The following is a 22,281-nucleotide window of genomic DNA, read 5'->3' as shown; positions in this document are numbered from 1 at the left end:
GTACATCCTCCTTTGTTTTATGAAGAAACTCTCCACTGAACTTCATCTTCTACTACCACTCATATCTAGAGCAAACTTCTTTCCCAAATAAAGTTTATTCCTAAAGCAATTTCATTTTCTTTCATGCTTATAACCAATTTGCACTGCACAACTCCAAATGAAAGACTGCCACCACTACTGCAGTGTAAATAAGCCAGAGCATTGCAGCGCACGCATCCTAGTAGGGTTAGATTTAATAAATATGTTAATCTGTTCCAAGACGAAAGGGATGTGTGAATTATCAATATTTTTGTAGTATATAGGTTTTGTGACAACCAAGAAGAGAGATTCTATTAACGAAAAACTGTGTGGTGGTGTGAGTTTGGTTTTGGGTTTGATTTGGGGTTCCTTTTGAGAAAAGTCAGCATAATTTTTAGCCTCTTATTTCAAGCTCTGCTCTTTTTGGGGTGGGGCAAATAAGCTGAAGGAGGGAGAAGAAAGGAGAAAGCAAGTATTATCTAGTAAATATTATTCAGAAAAAGTTTAAAAAATCCTTTGCCTCAAACATTTTCATAAATACAGTAACTACACACTTTATAGCACCTTACTCCTGAGGAACTCAAAGTGGTTTAACAAACACTAATGAAGTCTGGAGGTGCTGTCCGTAGCAGTCAGCTCCTATTTCACCACTGGAAAGGCAGACACAAAGAGGGGAGACTGCCTTCCTCACCCCGCTGACAAGGTCACTGACTCAGCAGTGGATTAGGATGCCAGCCCCTGGCCCAAAGGGCACTGGCCATAAAAACAAACCATATGATGTGAAAATGCCCTAACTTCTGAAGAAGTTAAGGATTATCACAAACCCTCAGGGAGACTTTCTGAAGAGGCTGTTAGGCAATGTCATTTTTATCCCATCACTCAAAAGCACTATCAGGTTTCTACACAGCCATATGTAAAATTCTGCCAGCAATGAGATGCGCTGGGAATGATCTTTCGGCCTTCTTCAGATACAGAGGGGCACACAAAACAATTTTGTGGTTCTCATATTTTAAATTCTTTCCTACTTTAAAGTACATCCTTTTTGTATCAGTGGATTTATTAATCATTGTTCCCTCTTGATTGTGATTGTCATAATAAAGTCACACACATACAGTTACTGTGAACTGTGTGCTCCCTGTAAACACCCTCCAGAAAAAGAGTTGACACTGGACTTAAAAATTAGTAGAAAAGTGACAGAAGAATGGCATTACATGCAATAAAACAGCACACCTTGAGTCAAACAAAAGTTGGTGTTCTCTATGATTACATAAACATGTTAAGAAACTTACTAAGAAACTAAACTAATTAAGAAACTTACTACCAAAAAGAAAACTGCACAAGCTTTCACTACAAATTTCTGAAGGTAGTATCTGATGGCCCCTTCCAACCGTCATAATTCTGTGATCTTAAAATATAGCTACTGTTTCTTCATTAACAAAACAATACTATTGTACCCTAAAATGGACTTCGTAATATGAACAAAGAGTATAAATTTTAGGAAAGTGACATCTTTGTACTACTTTATATGCTGAATAGCCATGGTCTGACATGAAACAAGAGACATAAACCAGCATGAATCTTTAGAGCGTTCCAGTAAGTTATTTCCGGTAACGGTATCTCTTCATACATGTAGAACTCACTACAAAGGACCTCAGAATGAGAAGTCAGATCACCACATGTCTAACTTTTTCAGAATTAGGCAAAGTCTCAACAAACTTCAGCATTTCTATTGGCTAGTCGTATAGAGGGAGATTTTTATGCTCATGTGCATGGCAATAACAACTTACATAACAGATACTCACATGCACAGCCACCTGTGCTATAATTCAGACTTCATATTTCAATCAAGTTAACTGTCTTAGGAATAGAGTCTCAGGAACAGAGTGACTTTTTTCCAAGCTAAAAAGTTTAATAGCCCCAAAACAAGGCAAAAAAATCTCTCACGTTTGTGACAACTTTTCACTCTCAACACTGAATGAGAGTAGAGGCCATGTTTAGAGTATCTAAACATGGAAGAATCTTCTACTAAACAGATACTTGTAGATCTTTTTATCTGATAGTAATTTTAAAAAACTGACTCATCAACAGCATCCAGAAAGCTACATGGGTCACACCAGTCTGTCAGAGCAGGGACAGTAAATGACAATGTAGATTCAAAACTATATATACATATTTGCCTCCGCTGAGTTTAAATGACAGGTTCCTACAGGGTTCTTGGTGGATTTATAAAATACATTCCCAATATGGCCTAATTTTTGTTGTTCAATTTTTGGTCAAACTACACTACTCTGATTTCCTGCAGACCAAGAAAGTGCAAGTGGTCTGGTATTGCAGAACAGCAAACCTACAGCAGGATGGGCACACGGTCACCAAATGCTAAAGAGCACATACTTCAGATTAGCTTACGTTCAATATGAAAACCTAAAATTATCCCTGGTTTTAGGATTATCATCTCTGAGTTAAGAAAACAGCCATTCCTCTCTCTCTTCATAACTGAAAAAAATTGTTTGATTTTCAATTTGTTATTCAAAGTATTTACTTAAAAAAAATTAGATATTAGATACATCTGAACAACAGAAATTTCAGAATGTAAAAAACCCAATACGCTGGGCCGTACATCCCTGTGCCATCACCTCAGCATGCCTGAAATTCATTCAGCTATTTACTATCAACATCTGCCTAGATTTTTCAAGTCCTTTGTGTATTTTAGAGAGAAATATCTATATGTATTATATTAATGTTCTGTACTAGTCTGATGCCCTTACTCATTTGTATCGGGATGTTATGCAATAACCATCTAATTAATTAAAATACCATGTGTCCGTTCCTCACAGTTTATAGCTCCACTCTGGTATTGCTATCATTGTATTTTATGCAAATGATTGTCTTTTGTACATTATACACCTTACAAAAAAAGAAAAAAAAAGAGGGGGTGAAAATGGGAAGAGTACCTGTTTGTAGAGCCAGCCACGTCTGACAACTGGTGCATTAGGATTTCTCTTTATTGAGTTTGATCTCTTTCCAAAATTATGAACCTTCTTTGAAGATCGTGATGTCTAAATTGAATTGAACAGGTTACAGAAAACATGACACCAATATCTGTTGAAAAATCATAACATATTTTCTTTTCTTTAAGATCTTTTTCATATACATGTTCCTCTGGGGGACTGCAGAATACACACTGTATTCCTTTTTTAGATAAATAATTATTATGATGGTTCTGCTGATGTCAGCATTTCTTTCTTCTTCCTCTGCAGAAAATTTAAAGACAAATCCCAAGACAAGTACTTAAATTTTTCTTTAACAAGAAAAAAACAACCAAACACATATCTGACCTTCTTATAAGGTAGGTAGAAAGCCTACCAAGCTGTCGAAAGAGAAATAAAATTAGAAGAACTATTATTAAGTATGAAAAATTACATAATCTGGGCAAGAAAATTCTACCCTTTCCTGTTTCCTATACTGGCCTAATAAATAAAAACTTGTTCAGATTTCAACAAAGATTTTAGATTTTATTCTTCTTCTACTTCTACTAAAACAAATTGGAAAAGGCATAAGGAAACGCACAGCACTGCCAATTCACACTTCATTCTTTTCAGCCTACATTTAGAAAGCTTGTTCTGCAACTAAACGAGCTGAGCATTTACTGGTGTTTTAAATTCTGTAAGAATCAGTGCCTTGGAGACCATGTGATGTGATATAGCAAAGTATCCCATTCTGCAGAATAAGTAAAGCTCAAATACGTTTTTGAAGCTGCATTCATGGTTCTGCTCCGAATCCACCATTTGAATGGAGACAAAATATAATCCTGTGCTTTGGCTTCCCCAGTCTCTACTACTGAGACTAATCATAAGGTTATACAAAGTTCCTAAAGGAGGAAGGCTAAACGAACACTCGGGTTTTGTTGCAAATTAGGGTATGGGGTTTCTCTATGGAAATTCTCTCAACATGCATCACAGAACTGAGTTGAGTTTTATACATGCTTCAGAGAGAATTCCACAGTAGGTTACAGATCATAAACTGGAAACTGCAATTTAAAATGTGCAGCCTTTGTCAACACCACCATTTACTGAACAGAACATTGCTTAGCCAAAAAGAATAACATTACAAAAACTATGTGTGTTTGTCTTAAGCCTACAACACGACGAACAAGGTCATTTTGTATTTCTTTTTTGAAAGAATAAGGAGGGAATATAAAAACTATCAGAGTGCTTTTAATTTCCCTTGGAGATACAGAAATTTGTTTCAACTCTGTTTGGAAAGCAAGATAGAGCAAGCAATTGAAAACCTGATTTAAAAAAAAAGTAAAAAACTTTCACATTTTCATCTGAAAAATTCCACCAGTGCAGAATGGACAAATGTTTGTAAGAAGCCAAGAGAATGATGATACCCAGCTATAAAAAAGGAATATACAGAGAAACCTGTAACAATCCAGAGCAATTAACAATTAACTCTACATCCATCTTAGCTAACCTGTATGGCTACTATATTGGCATATCACACAAGTACCGGTTTTGATCAGGAGTAATTTATAACACTCATAAATAACTTAAAGAACACTGCTCTAATACTAGGTATTAAAGATTCAAAACCTCTCAAGAGTGTTCCAAACTTCTCATGGTTGTACAATGACTAACACATAACGGACGCTTCTGAAAACATAACCTACCACAAGAAGTGCTAATGTCAAATCCACTAACAAATAAAGATAGAATAGGTTGCTCTTAGGTCTGATAGCAAACCATACTGACTCCAATTTCACAAAGTTTTAATGGGTTAATTATACATCTTACCAGCTGTGAATACAAACTTCTATTAAACAGAGCATCACAAGTGCTTTCTAATTTTAGTTAATACAGAGAACACTTCAGATGACTCCTGATTATTTTACCACACACTGCATAAACAGAAAAACTTCACAACAAATTCTGAGTCTCGAGACAATGAGTATTTTAGGGTATTGAAATATCATGGTTGTATATATAAACTAATTATGAGTTCTCAAACTCTTTAGATCACCTCCTCCTCTTGTTATGTCTGGGATCCCTGATCATCCCACATTCTCTCACACACATATCTAATATATCTCAAACTGGGAAAACAGGAAGGAAGGAAAAAGAATAAGAACTGAAGGGTTCAATTATGTTTTACCCCACAGCACTAAAAATACAGGACACATTGCATGGCTCCAGCTTCTGGAGATGGCAAAGAGAAAAGGAGGGTATGAATGAAGGGTTCAACTACTAATCACTTGCTGGGAAGTGTAGAATGTAATAGCCAGCAAGCTTAGAGTCACATCTGGTACCGTTGGACCTGTTCTAAGGAATGGTCCCAGCAACTGTGATGCCTCTGAAAACAGCCCCTACAGGAGGGACCCTGTACAGCTCCAGTATGGTGAAAGAAGCCAGGAAGCCCAGCCAGTGATACCCATTCTTTCCCAAACCTGAAGACAAACACTGGCAGGCTTTTGAACTCTGTGCAACAGATCAGTCAGTAGTCAGGGCTGCAGACTTCATCATTCTGCAAGCTGCTCTTCTCTCTGCTTAGCTGGTAGAGGACACAAAGTTTATCTGAGGCTTCTTCCCCAGTTTCAGAACTAGCACAAAAGTAAGGAATTAACACTAAAGCTATTGCATCTGTATTTGAAAAATCACTGGCTGAGAACCTTGCTGGTAAATAAGCTCTCTGCATTTGAACTCAAAGAATGGAAATCTGAATCTTTGTTACTTTCAACTTCTGTTTAAAAATATGTTTCCAGTCTTCAAGGCTTACATTATCTTCCAAACCACAAACCAACACGATGCTGCCTTCTGGATTTTGTAGGCAATTTCAGTGCCTTCCAGTGTTGCAGTTTTCCACGAGCTGAGTGGGTTTCTGCCTCAGCAATTTAGCTTGGACCAGGAGGTTGCTCTCGAAGCAAATCTCCCAATCATTCACTCTTACTGTGCTTTGGTTGCTTAGTAGAGCAAACTGGATTTATTTCTGTATAAGACTATAACGTAAGATGACGTGGAGCACTACTGGACTAGTCTGAAAATAATCCATGAACACACAGGACAGATGTTTGGTCAAGAGCACCAACGCTGCCCTTCACATTGCTCCTGTTTGTTATGCTGTTTGCTCCTGTGTCTCACGACGATTACTCCAAAATTTTCGCTAACCTGAATCCTGAGAAGACATGTATGGCTGTACCTAAACTAGCCATTTAAAGCTGGACTGCCTTAAGCACTGTATGAAATATCTCTAAACAAGCTGAGGATTATTTTTAAACAATTTGATACATCCTAGCTGTAATGGAGACACGTGGAGCTCTGCAGCAGCTGTCCTAGGCTAACACTCCATTCCACTTACTGTGGAATTGTACGGTGATTGTTTGCGTTATTCTGTTGATAATTAGGTCAGCAATGAAAAGCAGGGGAGATGGACTGTAGAGGGTGACTAGTAACGTGACTGATTTTATACACTAAAAAAGCTGATTGCCTGAATGCATTTCAGGACATTTAATCATATTTGTCCAGGTAGTGATTTTAACGTCGAGGGGAAAAAAAACCCCAACAAAACAATAAAAAGGAAGACAACTACAAAAACAACTTCATTTTAGAGAGGGGTGGAAATATATACCTCTGTAGTAATCTAAAGCGTATGTAGATCTCTTTCAGTCAGAGATCTGCATTAGTAGCTTCAAGTTTAGAAATACACTTCAAGCTAATAGGGAAGAAGCAGCATGTAACAGAGCTATAACATGTTATTTGTCCAGCATCATGTATAAGGTGGGAAGGGAGGATTAGAAATAAGGCTTTTACTGGGGAGAGACTGATTTTTGCCTCACCTCGTGTAAGCCTCTAGACAGCAGCAGCATTAGACTCCAGTGAGTCTTTCTGCCACAAAATAGAAACTTCTCCAAGTTCCATGCCTATTTGGGAACAATTAACATTAATGAAAGGGATAACCTATTTCTATACCCCTCAACTGTCTGAAACTTTAGTTGTACCACAAACTTTTCCTCCATTCCTCATTACCTCCCAATGTTAGGTGTGTTCATGGGTTACCTCTGAGAACAGAAACACCTGAAATACAGGGGTGGCAACCACATGAAGCATTCTTCTGCTCTGTAATTTACTTTCCTCACAATATTTTACTTCTGTTTTATTGTGCTACAATACAGAGCGCCTCTACATATTATGTTCAAAGGCTGATAAGACAGCTAAGAATTTCAGGTTCTATTGTTGGGAGTTAAGAACAATAAAAACAGTTAGTTGTTGTGCCCAGGTACAACCAGTGGGTCAGTTCTATATAGTTACCTTTAAAAACAATTCAATTCCTTAGCCTTAAACAACCACCAGAAAATGCTGACTAATATTAGCTGTGGTTCTACTTTGCAAGCAATTCATCTCCCCAAACCAAAGCTTTTAAAATGGTGTTGCATTAATTCAGACAGATTTGTATCTGAAAACTGACATACAGTAATCGCACACAAAATATTAACATGATTCATGTGACTAAGTGCATTTAAATAACTAGAACAGACAGGAGGAACACATAGTAGCACAAAAGTCTATTTCTTCAAAATATAATAATTTCCACAGGAAGCTGAATTGCCATAGTAATCTTAATTTTCTTCTAAAACACTATGAAACAAATATGCTAATGGGCATTTTAAACTTATCTTTTGAACAAGAGTGTGAAAAGTGTTTGTAAAACACATGCTCCTAAATTGTAACTCATTTCCTATCTAGTAGTTGTAGTTGGGAGTGCTTCCTAGCTAGGTGTGTTGTAACGAATTTTCTGTGTAACTATTCAATCTACATCACTATTACAGCTCTAACAGTAAGATATCTTGGGCTTTTCTTCCTTGCTTGTTTTAGGGCTTAGCTGGTTTTGGGTTCGGGCTTTTCTGGTTTTTGGTGGTGGTGGTGGGGTTGTTTTGTTTTGTTTTAAATTGGTTTTTCTGCATTAATTTGAACATGATCATATGATTATCATTGAAATTATGGGTTTTTGTTACTGTTTATAATTAATCTGTGACTCCTCTTCCTTGCTACCCCCACCCCTCCCCGCAGCACAGTTAGATTAAGACATTTTTCTCATTAAGTAATAGTTTTCTAATGTAGGTCAAGGATTCTGCATGTCTAATGAGACATTTAAAACAACACAAAAAGGTTTCCAAAATGCACTTAAAGAAACTTTACAATGTTTCCTACCACATGGAAAATAAATTATTTCAATCCAGGTTTCTGAAACTAAGGAATTTGCTCAGTTAAAACACATTCCAAAGTTTCTTTTTCTTTTACAGGCTGGATTAATCTGCCAAAAAGCACCTCTCAGGGTTAAAGTGTTCAAACACTAGCAAAAAGTATAGGTTTTTTTTTTCCCTTGTTTAAATGTTAACTGCTGGGTAGAAGAGATTACAGGGCTCTTGCCTGTCATCACTGATCAAAGTTGTTATCTTGGTATCCTAGCAAACTTAAGGAATTTTTAAGTATTGTAGCAAGTGCACTCTCTTTTCATGAAGACTGTCCAGAAAATGGAAAAAAAATGCATGCAATAGCCTCATCAGCTTTATCCAATAAGCTTAAAGTTGATATAATTGAACCCATCACCTTGATAAATATCTGGGCATTTACCTTAACCTTCTGAGAAGCTGGGCAAATGGTGAAAGTGGGACGGACACAAATTAAGGTGACCTAGAATCTCCAGGACTTCTCCCAGGAATTTTCCTAGGAAACCAGGACTTCTGGTCCAACGACAGCAAATCATGTCATCTGCCCTTTAATTTTACCACATGGTTACCTTCCACCTCTCTTGTAACTACTTCTTACACACAGTACAATTGTCTCTATTTTACCTGGAGAAATCTAGTAATTTGTTTGGGATTAAGCAATTTCCATGACAATGCTTACCCAGAAGTCTGATCAGTCACTCAAGACCGATCACTCTAATTAGTTCATACTAATTAGAAAGGTCAGATTTTGTAAACAATTTAAGTACATGCAAGTCATCAGATCTGAGATACTTGATAAAAATTACAGCTTCAGTGATAATTTTTTTCAGACACCTCAGTTCCCAAATTAAACATGAAAAGAGGCAAGTGCCCTGAAAACGATATACGCTTTGTTTCTCTTTTTCAATGGAATACTAATATATAGCACTGTCTAGTGCCTTGTGGAATAACTGTGTTATTTTAATTTATTTTGGACATAAAGACTTACTCTGCCCACAGGGCTCATTGGATGAGCAGCATAATCTGATGTCAGATTATAGTTAGTTGCTTCACATATCATGCTTACTGGTCGCTCCTTCTTTTCTTCAGATGTCATTGCTGCAGCAGTCCTGAAAATAGAATACGTAATAGCACCAGAACAAGCTGCGTGTGCAGACTGCTATTAAAAAGCACCCCTAGATGTAGCCTAATACAGCCTGTGTCCTACTTTTCCAATCTGAAAGCAATTCACACTTCATCGTAAAGTCACCTGCACTGTGTTTTAAACTCAAATCTATTATAGATGAATTTCAAGATGTTGTTTTAAAATAGGATTTTTCTATTAGCTTAAGGTGTTGGTAGAAGGGAAAAAGACAGGTATGAACACGAGATGGAAATGGGAAGAAATGCTCTCCAAAGACCCCATATGGCTTCGTCCCACTTCAGTGAAAACATGCACGTTTGAAATTTCACATATTGCAGTCCTGACGGTTTTCACTCCAGCCACCGTGTAACATGTTGCAGCAATGGTGGTGAGTAGGACACCGAATATCCAGCCACATATGAAATCTTGAGGTCAGGTATGACTTCCATGCATACCTTCTTATATTGTTGTGTGTTCTACAAAACTAATGCAAAGATAGCAAAAGCAAGTTATTATCCAATGATTCAGAAAGTGTCTCAACTGGCCAAGAAAATAACCGATTGAGGAGAAACTACCAGGTAAAATATGATAGATTAAAGGCACGTGATTGTCCTTAAGTGATTAAAAAATTTATTCCTTTCTGGAAGTTTATTGATTATATAATATATAGTGTCAGCAACAGACCTACAGAAAAAGTAAAGTGACAAGTAGAAATCCACACAGTGCATAAACACAGTGCATTTCTATCATATAACTAATTTGGATTTTCGTCTTAATAATTAGTATTAAATATTTAATAGTTCAAATAATTTAAACAGGTAAAGCTTTTTACTTGCTAATCTGACTTGGAAAAATAAACTAAATATTGCAATTGCAAACACTGAATCTTGCTTCAGTATTATCAAGCTTTAAAACAGGTATTTTATAGACTGAAACAGCTGCCACTTACTGTTCATTCACAACAAAAATACAGTTGTCTTGTGATGGCTGCCCCGTTACTGGATGTTTGCAGGTTACTTTTCGTTCATTATGGCTGCAAAAAAGAGATAATTAAAATTATTATGCAAGAATATTTTTATTTTCCAACTGAAGTATATAACTCCAGTGTATCAAGTAAATCAGTCCAGTGAAAATGATCATCAATATTTCATTACAGTATGTAACATTCTATGTATATATACACACACATATATATAAGCTAACAAATAGGATAATTAGCATTAAAGAATTTTCTTGATTACTTGAAATAGATGGAAAACATTTGCAGTGGGTTGGTAATGGTTTTGAATTTAAAAACTAGAACAAGAGTATTACTAGTTCATATATGATCACTGATAATTCACTTCACAAAAGTCTTTATATATTCATAAATAGGATTTCAGTGAGACAGGGACAAGTTAAGCACAAGACAAGCAACTGTTCTGTAGGGATAAAATAACAATACAGTAAACACAACTGTCTTCCAGCTTAGAATGTGAAGTTACTTGTCTAAAATTTTCCAGTAAGACAGATAAATATTCAGCGATTGGAACAGAGTGATGCATAGCAATCACAGTCCTCCTTTTGCTGGTGACTTTTTAATTCAGAGTGCTACTCCCCTGGAGTGTTGTTCTTGGGAGTACCTTCAAGTGGCAGGGAGCCTGCTGGCTGAGGGCTTCACCCTCATCAGCACAAAACGCTCACTTTGCAGTATCTCGTTCCTCTGAACTGCAGGTGTTGCTAGATCACAGGAGCTCCCACAATTTGGAATAAATTGCCAAAATTCAACAACTATCAGCTGCTGCCACTCAAGAAGGAAATGTTTTGACTTGAGCCCTCCAGCCCTAGAGGGCTAGGAAGAGAAGGGGAGGAATTGCCTTTACTGCCCATGAGACATGTCAATCAGCTAACAGTTGTAATTTGTGCCTGATGCAGTCCAGGGCTTTTCTACCCCCAGCCTCCATGAAGGCAGCAGGGTCCCAGCCCCAGTTATGCTACGAGCACACCTGAGAGCGTGGAGCTGCCAGCTGGCACAGAAGCAAGACTATGCAACTACAAGAGGCAAGGGTGGCTGAACTGCAATAACGTCCTCTGAACTCTCTGGCCCCAAAATGTAGAAAAGAGAGCAGAAATGGTGTACTGATGAAATTTAAACCTGGTTCAGTGATTAAAAAGCATATAAGCATAAATCAGACTAAGAAAGGGCAATGAGTATATAATGCAGGTGCAATATTTGGATATAACCTACATGCTTCAAAACAAACTCACCTGTTCTGTTTTTACCACTTTAAATAATATTTACAACCACAGAAGTATATAATGCAAAAACAAAACAAAACAAACCCCCACAACAAACCAGTATCTGAAATTAGCACTGTAAATCACAAAAGAATTAATTTCATTTGTTAATATTTACTTTTGCAAAGAATATGTGATGATAATTTTTTCACATAAGGTATCTTATATAATACTATGCCTTTCTTATCACACGTACAACCCTGAAAAATATTCTTGGATAGAGAACAAACCTGGACAACAAAAAAAAAAGTGCTTTAATTGCAAGACAGCAGAAGAGGTGCAGACCAACAAAAGCTTTGAATGGCACTTTATCCTTAACACCTATTTCTTTTATTGCCTACTCATTTAACCTTCTTAGCTTTCAAAACAATGAAGCACAGCTTGTCTCACAAACACTATGCTCTACCCTTCCTTCTTCTTAAAACAACCTAGACTTAACAAGACTATCTTAACATTCCTCAGGCTTCTTGAAATTTACTTGGGATCATAACATTTTGCAATTATGGGGCATGACTAAGTAAAAGTTACCTCCAAACGCTACTTTCACAGTCAATTGGTAGTTGGATAAATCTGCAAAAACCTAAAGCACAAGATTAAAAAGATAGCCCAATTCTTTGCACTTTCTTCACTGGGATTTTAAAAACGTACTAAGACCTAAATGGATAGACACGTTATGGAGATTAATTAGTGAGCTAGCAAACGCCGGTACTTTATCTTCACACTAAATTCTGCAGAATTCTAAGTTTAGCTTATGAAGAAGCTTCTGTTACAAAAATGCATCCATTACAATGTAGGGACAGAAAAGAGATGACCTGAGTAAGGCTGTGCCATTTCTAATTGCCCCAGTCCTACAATGCCTTGCAAGAGAAGATGGTCCAGATTGAAGAGAATTAAAATTCAAAAACATTCCTGAGGAAATTCAAAACATTCCTGAGGAAGCATCCAGGGTTTTTTTTGTGATTACTCTTTCTCTTCACTTCCAAAAACTTTCTTTTTGTTTCCTCTGACATTGGATATTAGGAAAAACTTGTTCACCGAAAGGGTTGTCAAACATTGGAACAGGCTGCCCAGGGAGGTGGTGGAGTCTCCATCCCTGGAGGTATTTAAAAGAAGGGTAGACGTGGTACTTGAGGATATGGTTTAGTGGTGGACTTGGCAGTGATAGGTTGGCAGTTGGACACGGTGATCTTAAGGGTCTTTTCCAACCTTAACGATTCTATGATTCTATGATTTCAGAAACTCTTGCATCAAACTAAAAAAAAAAAATAATTATGGAGATGAGCTGGCACTCTGCAAGCTTTGCCAAAATGTTACTGTCTTGTTCACGTTAAACCTTGACAGCTGGCTATCAGCTGACATGCAGAAACGTAGAATTAAATGGATCATGACTTCTGCTCAATGACCACCAATACTCAGGACCGCTACAGAGGAAGCACATCCCATGTTTTGTATGAGTGCACCGGGCTCACGCGGACACAGGAAGAGGCCACACTAAGAGATTGTAAAGGAGAGGTCATACAAAACAAGGAGGGAAAGCAGGAAGGGGGAGCAAAAGGAGAGAGAAGAGAGGAACAACTAACAAACCTATTCAATAATATTTTATTTCAAGCTTGAGTAATATATCAAGTCAGTATTCCAAAGATACCTAAACATTTTAGGACAAAATAATTTCCTTATTACCCACCTCCCCCGATATCTAGATGTTTTGAGGTGTAGCTGAGACTACATAAAAAAATGCAAAAGAAAAATTGTAGACATGAAACTCTCTCCTGTGGGATATACAGTACTTTCTTCCTAGCATTTAAGACACCTTTATAGTCACTTCCTCCTAAAAGGCAAGGCAATGGAATAGCAATCTTTTCTTTCTTTTCAGCTTAGATGCAAGTGAAATCTCATGAGTGAAATTCAGCTTGTACAACTAAGAAGTGTCATGACTGTAAATACGCCTAACTGGATGAATAGATTTTAAATACTTCCATTTGAAAACTTCATTACTCACCTAATTCTTGCATTTTTGGCATTAATTTAGCTGATATTTTGACAAGACACCTCCAAATACTTGCGTAAGGCATAGAGTAGCTTGATAATTATTTTCATAACCCTCCCACATAACAGTAGTTTACGGCATTTGTTTTAAACTTGATCTTGCAGGCTACAGAGTTTCATTAAAACCAAGGTGCAATTTCATATTCACAATCTCAACATCCAGTTTAGACAGTTGTTCAGTTATCTATGAATTTCTGGGTCCACACACATGCTTAGTATTTCATATATTACACTATAATAATACATACCTCATCGATAAATCTCAGGGGAAATAATATTTTTTTTTACTCAGACCTCTAAGAGTCTCAACTTTGCAGAGTTTCAACTTTGCATATTTATGCGTCTGTGCTTTTATTATGTGGTAAAGAGTGATTGACTTTGACACAGGCAGCTAGAATCCGGTGTGTTAAGTTCTTGGTTATACAGAGATACAGTCTCCAATCCTATATGGAAACAACACTCCTCTTCCTTCTCTCTCCAATTGGTTTTTCATATCAACATGTTTTGAGAACACAGGGTAACTATACGCACACTGTTGCACTTATACTGAAGGATATAACTGACCCTTACCGTTTCAGCATCCATAGTTAGGTTGTATTAATGGCATGCTAAACACTAGAGCCAAAGACAGGAAAAAATCCCCTGTGCATTTTATTACTATTCATTACCATACTCTCCCGGCTCAGTGCACGGCACAAACTAGTCCTCATTTATATTTGCTACTGGGATGTACTGGGCTGCAGAAACCGACACAGCTGACTAAGATGACATAAGGGATAAGAATTTCAATGCAAAATAAAGCATAGTTCTTGCATGTATCAAGATCATGTTCTGTTCTTGATTCCAGTAGCTGCATAGGTCAATGACCTGCTATAAAAGGATCAAAACCAAACCAAAACAAATCAAGAATAAATAAATTAAAAAAAAAAAAAACATAACACAAAACCCTAACCACACAGAAATAGCTCACATAGGGACAAGTTCCATTTTTCACTATGTCAGTGCAAGACAACTGGTACCAGCTTAACAACACCAACTTAACTTGACCTATTTTCTCCAGAATTTTTAAACTTCTTTCCAATCCTTTCCTCTAAACACTGCAAGCTTTGGCATCATTTAGCAGGTAACTTAGCTTTGGCACACAGACAAGCCCTCAGAGCAAAAGGATTTATCTTGCTCAGGTTAGAAGTTGACAGTAACCTTGAATTTGACTCATGTTATTTGCCTTCTTATCTACTCTCTTTTTCCGTTCTGTCCCTTGAGACCCTTAATCTCTTTAGAAGACAGGATTATTTCCCTTATTTTCTAGACATGTTCAAAAAACCTTGTTGTGCAGTTTTAATCTACTCACTAAATGTACAGTCAACAGCAATCTTTTTGATGGTCAAATGTGATCGAAGAACTACTGAAAAAAAGCCCTCCAATACAGATAGAATAATATAGTTGAATGATGTAAGTAGCAACAGAATGCATAATTCCAGGACCGGCGCTTGGCAACAGAAGTCCTACACAAGTAGGACTGTTTTTGTTCTACCTTGTGTTTTATGGGACTGCTGACCCAAAAATGCTGTGTACCAATATTTTGTACTAATATACACCACCACAAAATCATCAAATTAAAAATTCTGTCTAGTTTTGCGATTTTAACATTTCTATGATCTTTTGCAGTACCAGTCTGGTTTTTTTTGTTTTGGATAGGGAATAAACTCAGATCCTCTGAGTTGAGAAGGACCTGGGAGTGCTGGTGGACAACAAGCTGACCATGAGCCAACAATGTGCCCTTGTGGCGAAGAAGGCCAATGGTATCCTGGGATGCATTAAAAGGAGTGTGGCCAGCAGGTCTAGGGGTGTTATCCTCCCCCTCTATTCTGCCCTAGTGAGACCACATTTGGAGTACTGGGTCCAGTTTTGGGCCCCCCAGTTTAAGAACGATGTGGAACTCCTTCAGCAAGTCCAGCAGAGAGCTATGAAGATGATCAGGGTACTGAAGCATCTCCCTTATGAGGAAAGGCTGAGAGACTTGGGTTTGTTTAGCCTGAAGAAGACTGAGGGGGGATTTCATAAATTCCTATAAATATCTAAAGGGTGGGTGTCACGATGATGGGACTAGACTCTTTTCATTTGTGCCCAACGACAGGACAAGGGGCAATGGGCACAAGTTGGAACACAGGAAGTTCCACCTCAATATGAGAAAAAACCTCTTTCCTGTGAGGGTGACAGAGCAGTGGCACAGGCTGCCCAGGGAGGCTGTGGACTCTCCTTCCCTGGAGACATTCGAAAACCCGCCTGGATGTGTTCCTGTGCCCCCTGCTCTAGGTGTCCCTGCTCAAGCAGGGGGGCTGGACAAGACAATCTCCAGAGGTCCCTTCCAACCCCTACCATTCTGTGATTCTGTGATAATACCAGTTGGAATGGAAAAAGGAGAGATATGTAATCTAATTGTACAGGAAGATGCACACAATTAAAAATGAAGGGTTAGACCACCTTTCCTCTGGAACAGAGCAGTTCACTCAGAAGTGGCAAGAAAGATCAAAGTACTAGGGTGGGGACAGTTGATTTGGGGTCTCTCCATTGTATGATTTGGTTGAGTTCCCTGTCCTCTCTCTCAAAAAAAGAAAAAAAAAAAGAAAAAAAAAAGCTGGGCCAGAAGTCCCAAAGACACATCTGGTTTTCTCCCACTAAAATTAAAACTAGATGCCACTTCAAAGCTTGTCTCATGCTCTTTCTTTGTAGGGTTTATTTATGTGTTCCTAAATGCTAAGGCCTTCTCATTTGCTCATTCTCAACGTGGCCATCAAAGCAAAGGCTGAGTTCTACTTCACTGAAAGATTACAAACAAAATCTGAAACCAGGACAACTTTCAACAGGCCTCGATTTCTTTAGTTTAGAAAGACTGTTCCTTTTGACAGGCGAACATTGAAGAACACATTTCAGAAGAATGCTACACCAAGTATCTGCCTCCTAACATTTATTCTACATCTTAGATAAGGTTCACAGTCTGACAATCTAATCTCTACTATGCAAACATGCAATCCCTATATGTCACAAATATACTCAGAGTACAGAAAGATATTTCTTATGAGAAGCCGTTTTATGCATTTTTCATACCTGCTTTGTGACAAAATGCTTAAAAAAATTCCAGATAAGTTAAGAAGACCAAAATTACCAGAGCAATAAAATCATCCTCTCTACATTTAAGCTAAATTTTTACACTAACATTTAGAGGCAAGGTTCAACTGGAGATAAACATAAGACATGTCTAGGCCACATTTACTCTGCTTCTGTGAAGCACTTAGTTCCTGAAATGGGGGGGATTGCATCAGCAATTTTTACCCCATGTGCTTGCTTTCTAGTGTAAGAATGCCTCATTTCTAATTGAAATAAATGCAGTAACTTACACTTATCTACCAAAAAGTTTTTTGAATTTGGAAAAAATTTGAGTAAATGCAGTCCCTCCACAACTGTTAGCAAGGATGTGGTCTGTGGCTGTACCAACTCTTCTATTTTACGAAATCTGTAATGCCACATTGTACAGGAAATAGCAAATGCAAGCACTTTTTTTGTCAGTGCTATAATACCCTAGAATTACGAGCCTTTTTTCAATTAAGCTTTTTAAACAACATCTTTGGAAACCAGGCTGCATGGCTCCACTGGAAAACATATGAGTATGGTAACTTAACGTCAGGGAGTCTGAACAAAAGAGGGTATAAAGAGACAGCAAGTTTCAAAGCAAAGTGCTGACAGACCTGTATAACATCACATATGCTGCTAAGAGCAAAATGTTTATAATCCTTTGTATGTGCACGTGCTTGGGAAGGTGCATACAAAATTCTACTAATTTTCTTGGCAGACAATGCAAAACCTAAACTGTAGCTGCTGCTGCTGCCACCATTTTTTTGGTCTGCTACGAGTTTATTTTTTCAGGCAATGTGTCAATTCTGTAGACTTCCCTTTTAAGACCTCCTTAGTTACAGTTACAGGAGTTTTGGTATCCTTTCTGCTGCTGTAATGAAAAAAGCACCTGGACATTTCTGTACAACTGACTGTACTCTAGGTTTTATTATTGATATTTATTCTTCAAAAGATTAAGCACTGCTGCCCTTGCCCTTACTTGCAAATTGTAAACCTTTCTTCCAATGGGACTATTCTAAAACTGTATTTATATTCCAGTGAAAATATTTATGTAAAAACAAAGCCTTTTCTCACTTGAGCAGATATGATTAACATGCTCTCATGACATACTTCCATTGTAAAACTGTACGTTTATGTAATTAAGTGCAAATATTAAACTCTTGCAAAATGCTAGGATTAAATACTTTCTAAAATAGCATATATTTTATTACGGATTGAGAAGCTTTTAATAAGTAACCGTTCTTTCTAATCAAGCACTTCATTTTCAGAAAAAGAAAGGTTATTGTTTTCAGTTTTCCCAAAACTTTATGGAAGGGTGTCTTTCATTCTGTAGAGAACATATTTGGGAACTTGTAAGATACTGAGACTTGGTAAAGGCCACAAAAACCACACACCTTTAAAGAGAAGTGTGGCAATTCGTGGGATGTACTTGCCACGTGTCATCAATTTATATAACATTTCTCTGTGTACATTTTAAGACCTGGGCACAGTGTCTAATACGGTACCTTGATAAAAGCACTGCAGATGAAGAAAATTTTCAATTCTGTAACAATTACACTGTAGTAAAAATGACTAATATATTATTTGCTGTTTGACACAAGTTTGAGAAAATAGTAAGGTGGGTGTTAGAAGGCAGACCTATCTGTAAGCCTCAGATCTGGTAGTTGAAATCCAAGCAACCCTTAATGGTTAACTACCTGGAAAGCTTCCAAGAACTAGAGTAACATAACAATTCTGCAGTGATAACCCACAATCTGTTTTCTAAAGAAAAATGGGATTTGGCATAGCATGGTTGAGCAGGCGCCTGGTGGACCAGAAGCAGCACCGGATGCTCCAGTCTGGCTGCTACTGCCTCTTCCTGTCGAAGACTGACAGCAGATGTCTGATCAGCTAATGCTGCCCAAAAGCTCACTTCCATGATGCAGGAGGGATGCTACAGCCTCTCCTGAAGAGGTACAGAGGATGGAAGAAGTGAAAGCTTATGTGTGAAGAGGGCAACAAAAAGCCACAGTCAACAGCTGTTCCGATACAAAGAACAAGCTTTCTTTGCTGCTGAAGCTAGACTGCTCAGATTAGCAGACTAATAAATTGCTGAATTTCATTAAGGTGAGTTAATTAGGAACTATTAATTGATATTTTTACACATACGATGTTGCTAAAGGTTTTCAGAACCAGAAACAAATCTGACTCTAATTTAGGCTGTGTAACTGTATGAGCACAATTGTACCACACTACCTGGAGCAATTCATCATGCCAAGTAAATCAGAGAGAGTTCAGTTGTCTTAGTCACCCTTCACAACTCTAAGCATCAATTTCAGTAAAAACTTCTGGCAAATGCTTTGACAGCTGCATACCAACTTTCAATGTTTTCAAAGCTCACTAGACAGAAAATTATCTCCAACACATACTGCTAAGCTCAGTTCTGCAGCCTTGGCCTTTGTGATTTATTACAGTGTTAGAAGCATAAGTGAAATATGCTCTTAAGCAAGTGTTAGAAACTGAAACTCGAACTCAAAAGGCAATTTTGACATATGCTTCCATTTCACTGTATGAGATAGAGACATTGTGCAAGAGAATCCTACTCCAATAACAGTTCCTTTTACCAATTTTTACATGTTTTTCAGCAATTACATTTTGAAAAAGAACTGCTAAAGATAACTATAAGAAAAGTGAATGCAGACAAATTAAGCAGCTTGATACCTATATATGTGTATATATATTAAAATACAGTAATATATGGACTATGCAAAAAACCAATCTTGCTGTTTTAAGTATTTCCAACTGAAGTCTGACTTGGGTCAGACTTCTCTGCTAGCTCACATGGTTTCAAGAGCTCAAGATTACTCCAATTAGCACACCCTGAAAAAAAGTCAAAGCTGTGCCGCAATATCTTAATTTCCATTCAGGTTGAAGAGGCATCACTGTCATTTCTCTGCACCTCTCAAAGCACTGACAACCTTGACTACTGTCCGGTCACTCAACCCAGCCCCTTCTCCCCTTCTCCACTTCGAGTTCAAAAGAGACCTCAATGGATTCAGTAATCAGAGGACACAGAGAGAGGGGGAAAAAAAAAATATGAAAAGACAGCTTTGGGTTTCATTCGGAAACAGTCGTGCATTTGCTAACAAGAACAATAAATCCTACAAGCACTTCCGCACCTCAGTTTTTTCAACCAGTTTGGAGCATTCTCTGATACAGAACAAGCACTTCAGAACTGCCAGCAATTCCTCTTCACAAAATCTAGGTATTTAGTAAATTGCTATAGTATATATAGGGGACACCCTACTCATGGTTCTATTACTAATGATCTGTTTTGTCCCACATACGTTATGTATAACATTCCTTTTCATCCCAGTTTTCACCATATTGTGTGGGGTTTGGGTGATGTGTTTTTTTTTTTCTTATCGTGCAGACAAAAGAACATGCTACAAATATACATTCATCATCTACTGTACGACTCTTCCTTTTTCAATATTTAGCACTTAAAATCCTTGTCTCTGCCTCTCCCTCTCTCCCAGTTAACAAACCAGTGGACCATGAAATGATTAACTGTGCATGTGGTTCCTTCCCCAACTTTCCACTCTTTTTGTGCAACGATTTTAGCGCTTTCACTGTCATGCCTTCTTCCTCTCCCTACTTTCCGCTCTTCAATAATGGCATACAATTACCTATTACTGAAATAGCTCCAATTTTGTGGATTTTCTTTTTCCCAAAGCTCACATTCCACTTTGCTTCCATTGTTGGCCTCCTTATATCTCAGCTGTCAGTTATCTTCACTCAGGACTGCTTGCTGGTTTGTTAAAAGATATGACTTGCTTAATATTTTTTTTACTCTTGTATCATATGACTCAATCTTGTTTACTTTAGTCTCAAAGTACTTACAGCAGCAACAAGCCTTTAAAGAATAATTGCAGGAGTTACAGCACTAGTCAATTGTTCAGTTAAACTCCTGCTGTAGAACGGCAAAGTAGTAAAGTCACTTAATTTTACTGAGTTACAATGCAATATATATATAAATAAAAAATACATTAAAAATTATTTCAGTAAATTACTACCTCAAATTCAACAGTAGACTTTCAATAGACATTTGGTGATATGACACTGTGTTGCTTTGTAAATCTAGTTAAGCACATCAGGGTCGAAATATGACATGCATTAAGAGAAGTAGTTAAATACCTTATTTTTCTTAAAAATTTCCTACTTTCGGCCAGATTTTTAGGGATATCTTTCCCTTACCCCATCTGCTATTATTTAAGATTACTCTAGTTTGGGTTTTTTTCGTTTGTTTCTTAAGATTATGTGAATCACAGCATTAGCTGTCTATGAAGCAAATGCCTCTTTTATCTTAGCCAAGGTTACACAGAAGTGTAACAACATAACACTGTCTTCAGACAGCTGACTTCCATGATTTCTTGATCACTTTCCCAATGTCTTAGGAGTTGGCATACTCCCGCAGTCACATCTCTAGTAAACAGCCAATTTTATTAAATAACAACAGACTTCTATTAATAACCCAGCAGGACTTTTAAAAGAAAGCCATGCTCATGAAGCACTTCTATCAGAATATAGTAGGTCATAACTGGACACTTCCTCAGTCTGCTGAGAGAGGAAAACGGTTTGGCAAGCTTCTGTAAAGTAAATACCATCATCATCATCTGGGAAGTGCTTAGAAATATTTCTTTTAACAATTTGACAGAAGAAAGCAGCTGAAATGTTGGTGCATCCACTGGCTTATCAGTTTTAACTGTGCTACCAATTCAGACACATCCTGTGTTTCAGGCTCTCCCTCGCAACAGATCCTATTTTGCAAGAAATAAGGGTAGACACTGAAATTTATAATTATTTTATAAATGAACAGTCATCACTAACGCTTTAATCACCGGCCTTCCTAAAGCTAGTGTAAGGATTTAATTGAATAATCTTGGTGGTCCACTGACAGAGCACATGCAGATATATGCACCAGACCCCAGAGGATAATTAATTGAAGCTCACACCATGTGTGGACCTGCATTCATCTCAGACAAAAGAGTACAAACTCTGTTAAAAGTATTCATTGTTTATGACGTAAAGTTCAAGTACAGAGACACGCCGGGTGTAAAGCACTGTACTGAACTGGAACAGTGGACGTGTCAGCTGTTGCCTCCAAGGTCTGAGGGCACAGCTCAGCCTTGCTCAGATCTCTTGTTTCTTTCAGTCCATTCAGGTTCAGCCTCAAGAGCTGATCATTTCAGAAAAATATTAATATAGTTGCCTAAGAAGAACAGCAGCAAGTTGTTTTAGAAGTCTCCAAAAGACTAAAACATTAGGGATTTGTTTAAAATCACAAGTAGATAAGATATTATCTCAGGATTTTCGCTGCACACTCACGTTCTTTAAAAAAACCACGACTTTGTTTTCTTGAAACATACACACTCAGTGTTCTTGTTTGCACTTAATGTTCATTTGCTCACATTTCAGATTGAAG

General features: G+C 37.5%; 1 protein-coding gene across 11 annotated transcripts in view; it reads right to left on the bottom strand.

Moving 5' to 3' along the window:
- The window catches only part of PLEKHA5 (pleckstrin homology domain containing A5), a 173,473-nt gene that overhangs the window by 57,153 nt on the left and 94,039 nt on the right, over positions 1–22,281 (bottom strand). For all 11 annotated transcript variants that reach the window (XM_064459446.1, XM_064459437.1, XM_064459474.1 and 8 more), the window contains 3 exons: positions 10,312–10,395; positions 9,228–9,348; positions 2,970–3,074 (listed from right to left, as the gene is read on the bottom strand). In XM_064459446.1, coding sequence (XP_064315516.1) covers positions 2,970–3,074; positions 9,228–9,348; positions 10,312–10,395 — 310 coding nt within the window. The remainder of the gene's footprint in view (positions 1–2,969; positions 3,075–9,227; positions 9,349–10,311; positions 10,396–22,281) is intronic.

The sequence above is a fragment of the Phalacrocorax carbo genome, chromosome 1 (assembly GCF_963921805.1).
Source record: "Phalacrocorax carbo chromosome 1, bPhaCar2.1, whole genome shotgun sequence".
Lineage (NCBI taxonomy): Eukaryota > Metazoa > Chordata > Aves > Suliformes > Phalacrocoracidae > Phalacrocorax > Phalacrocorax carbo.
This window is presented reverse-complemented; position numbering and strand designations above follow the sequence as displayed.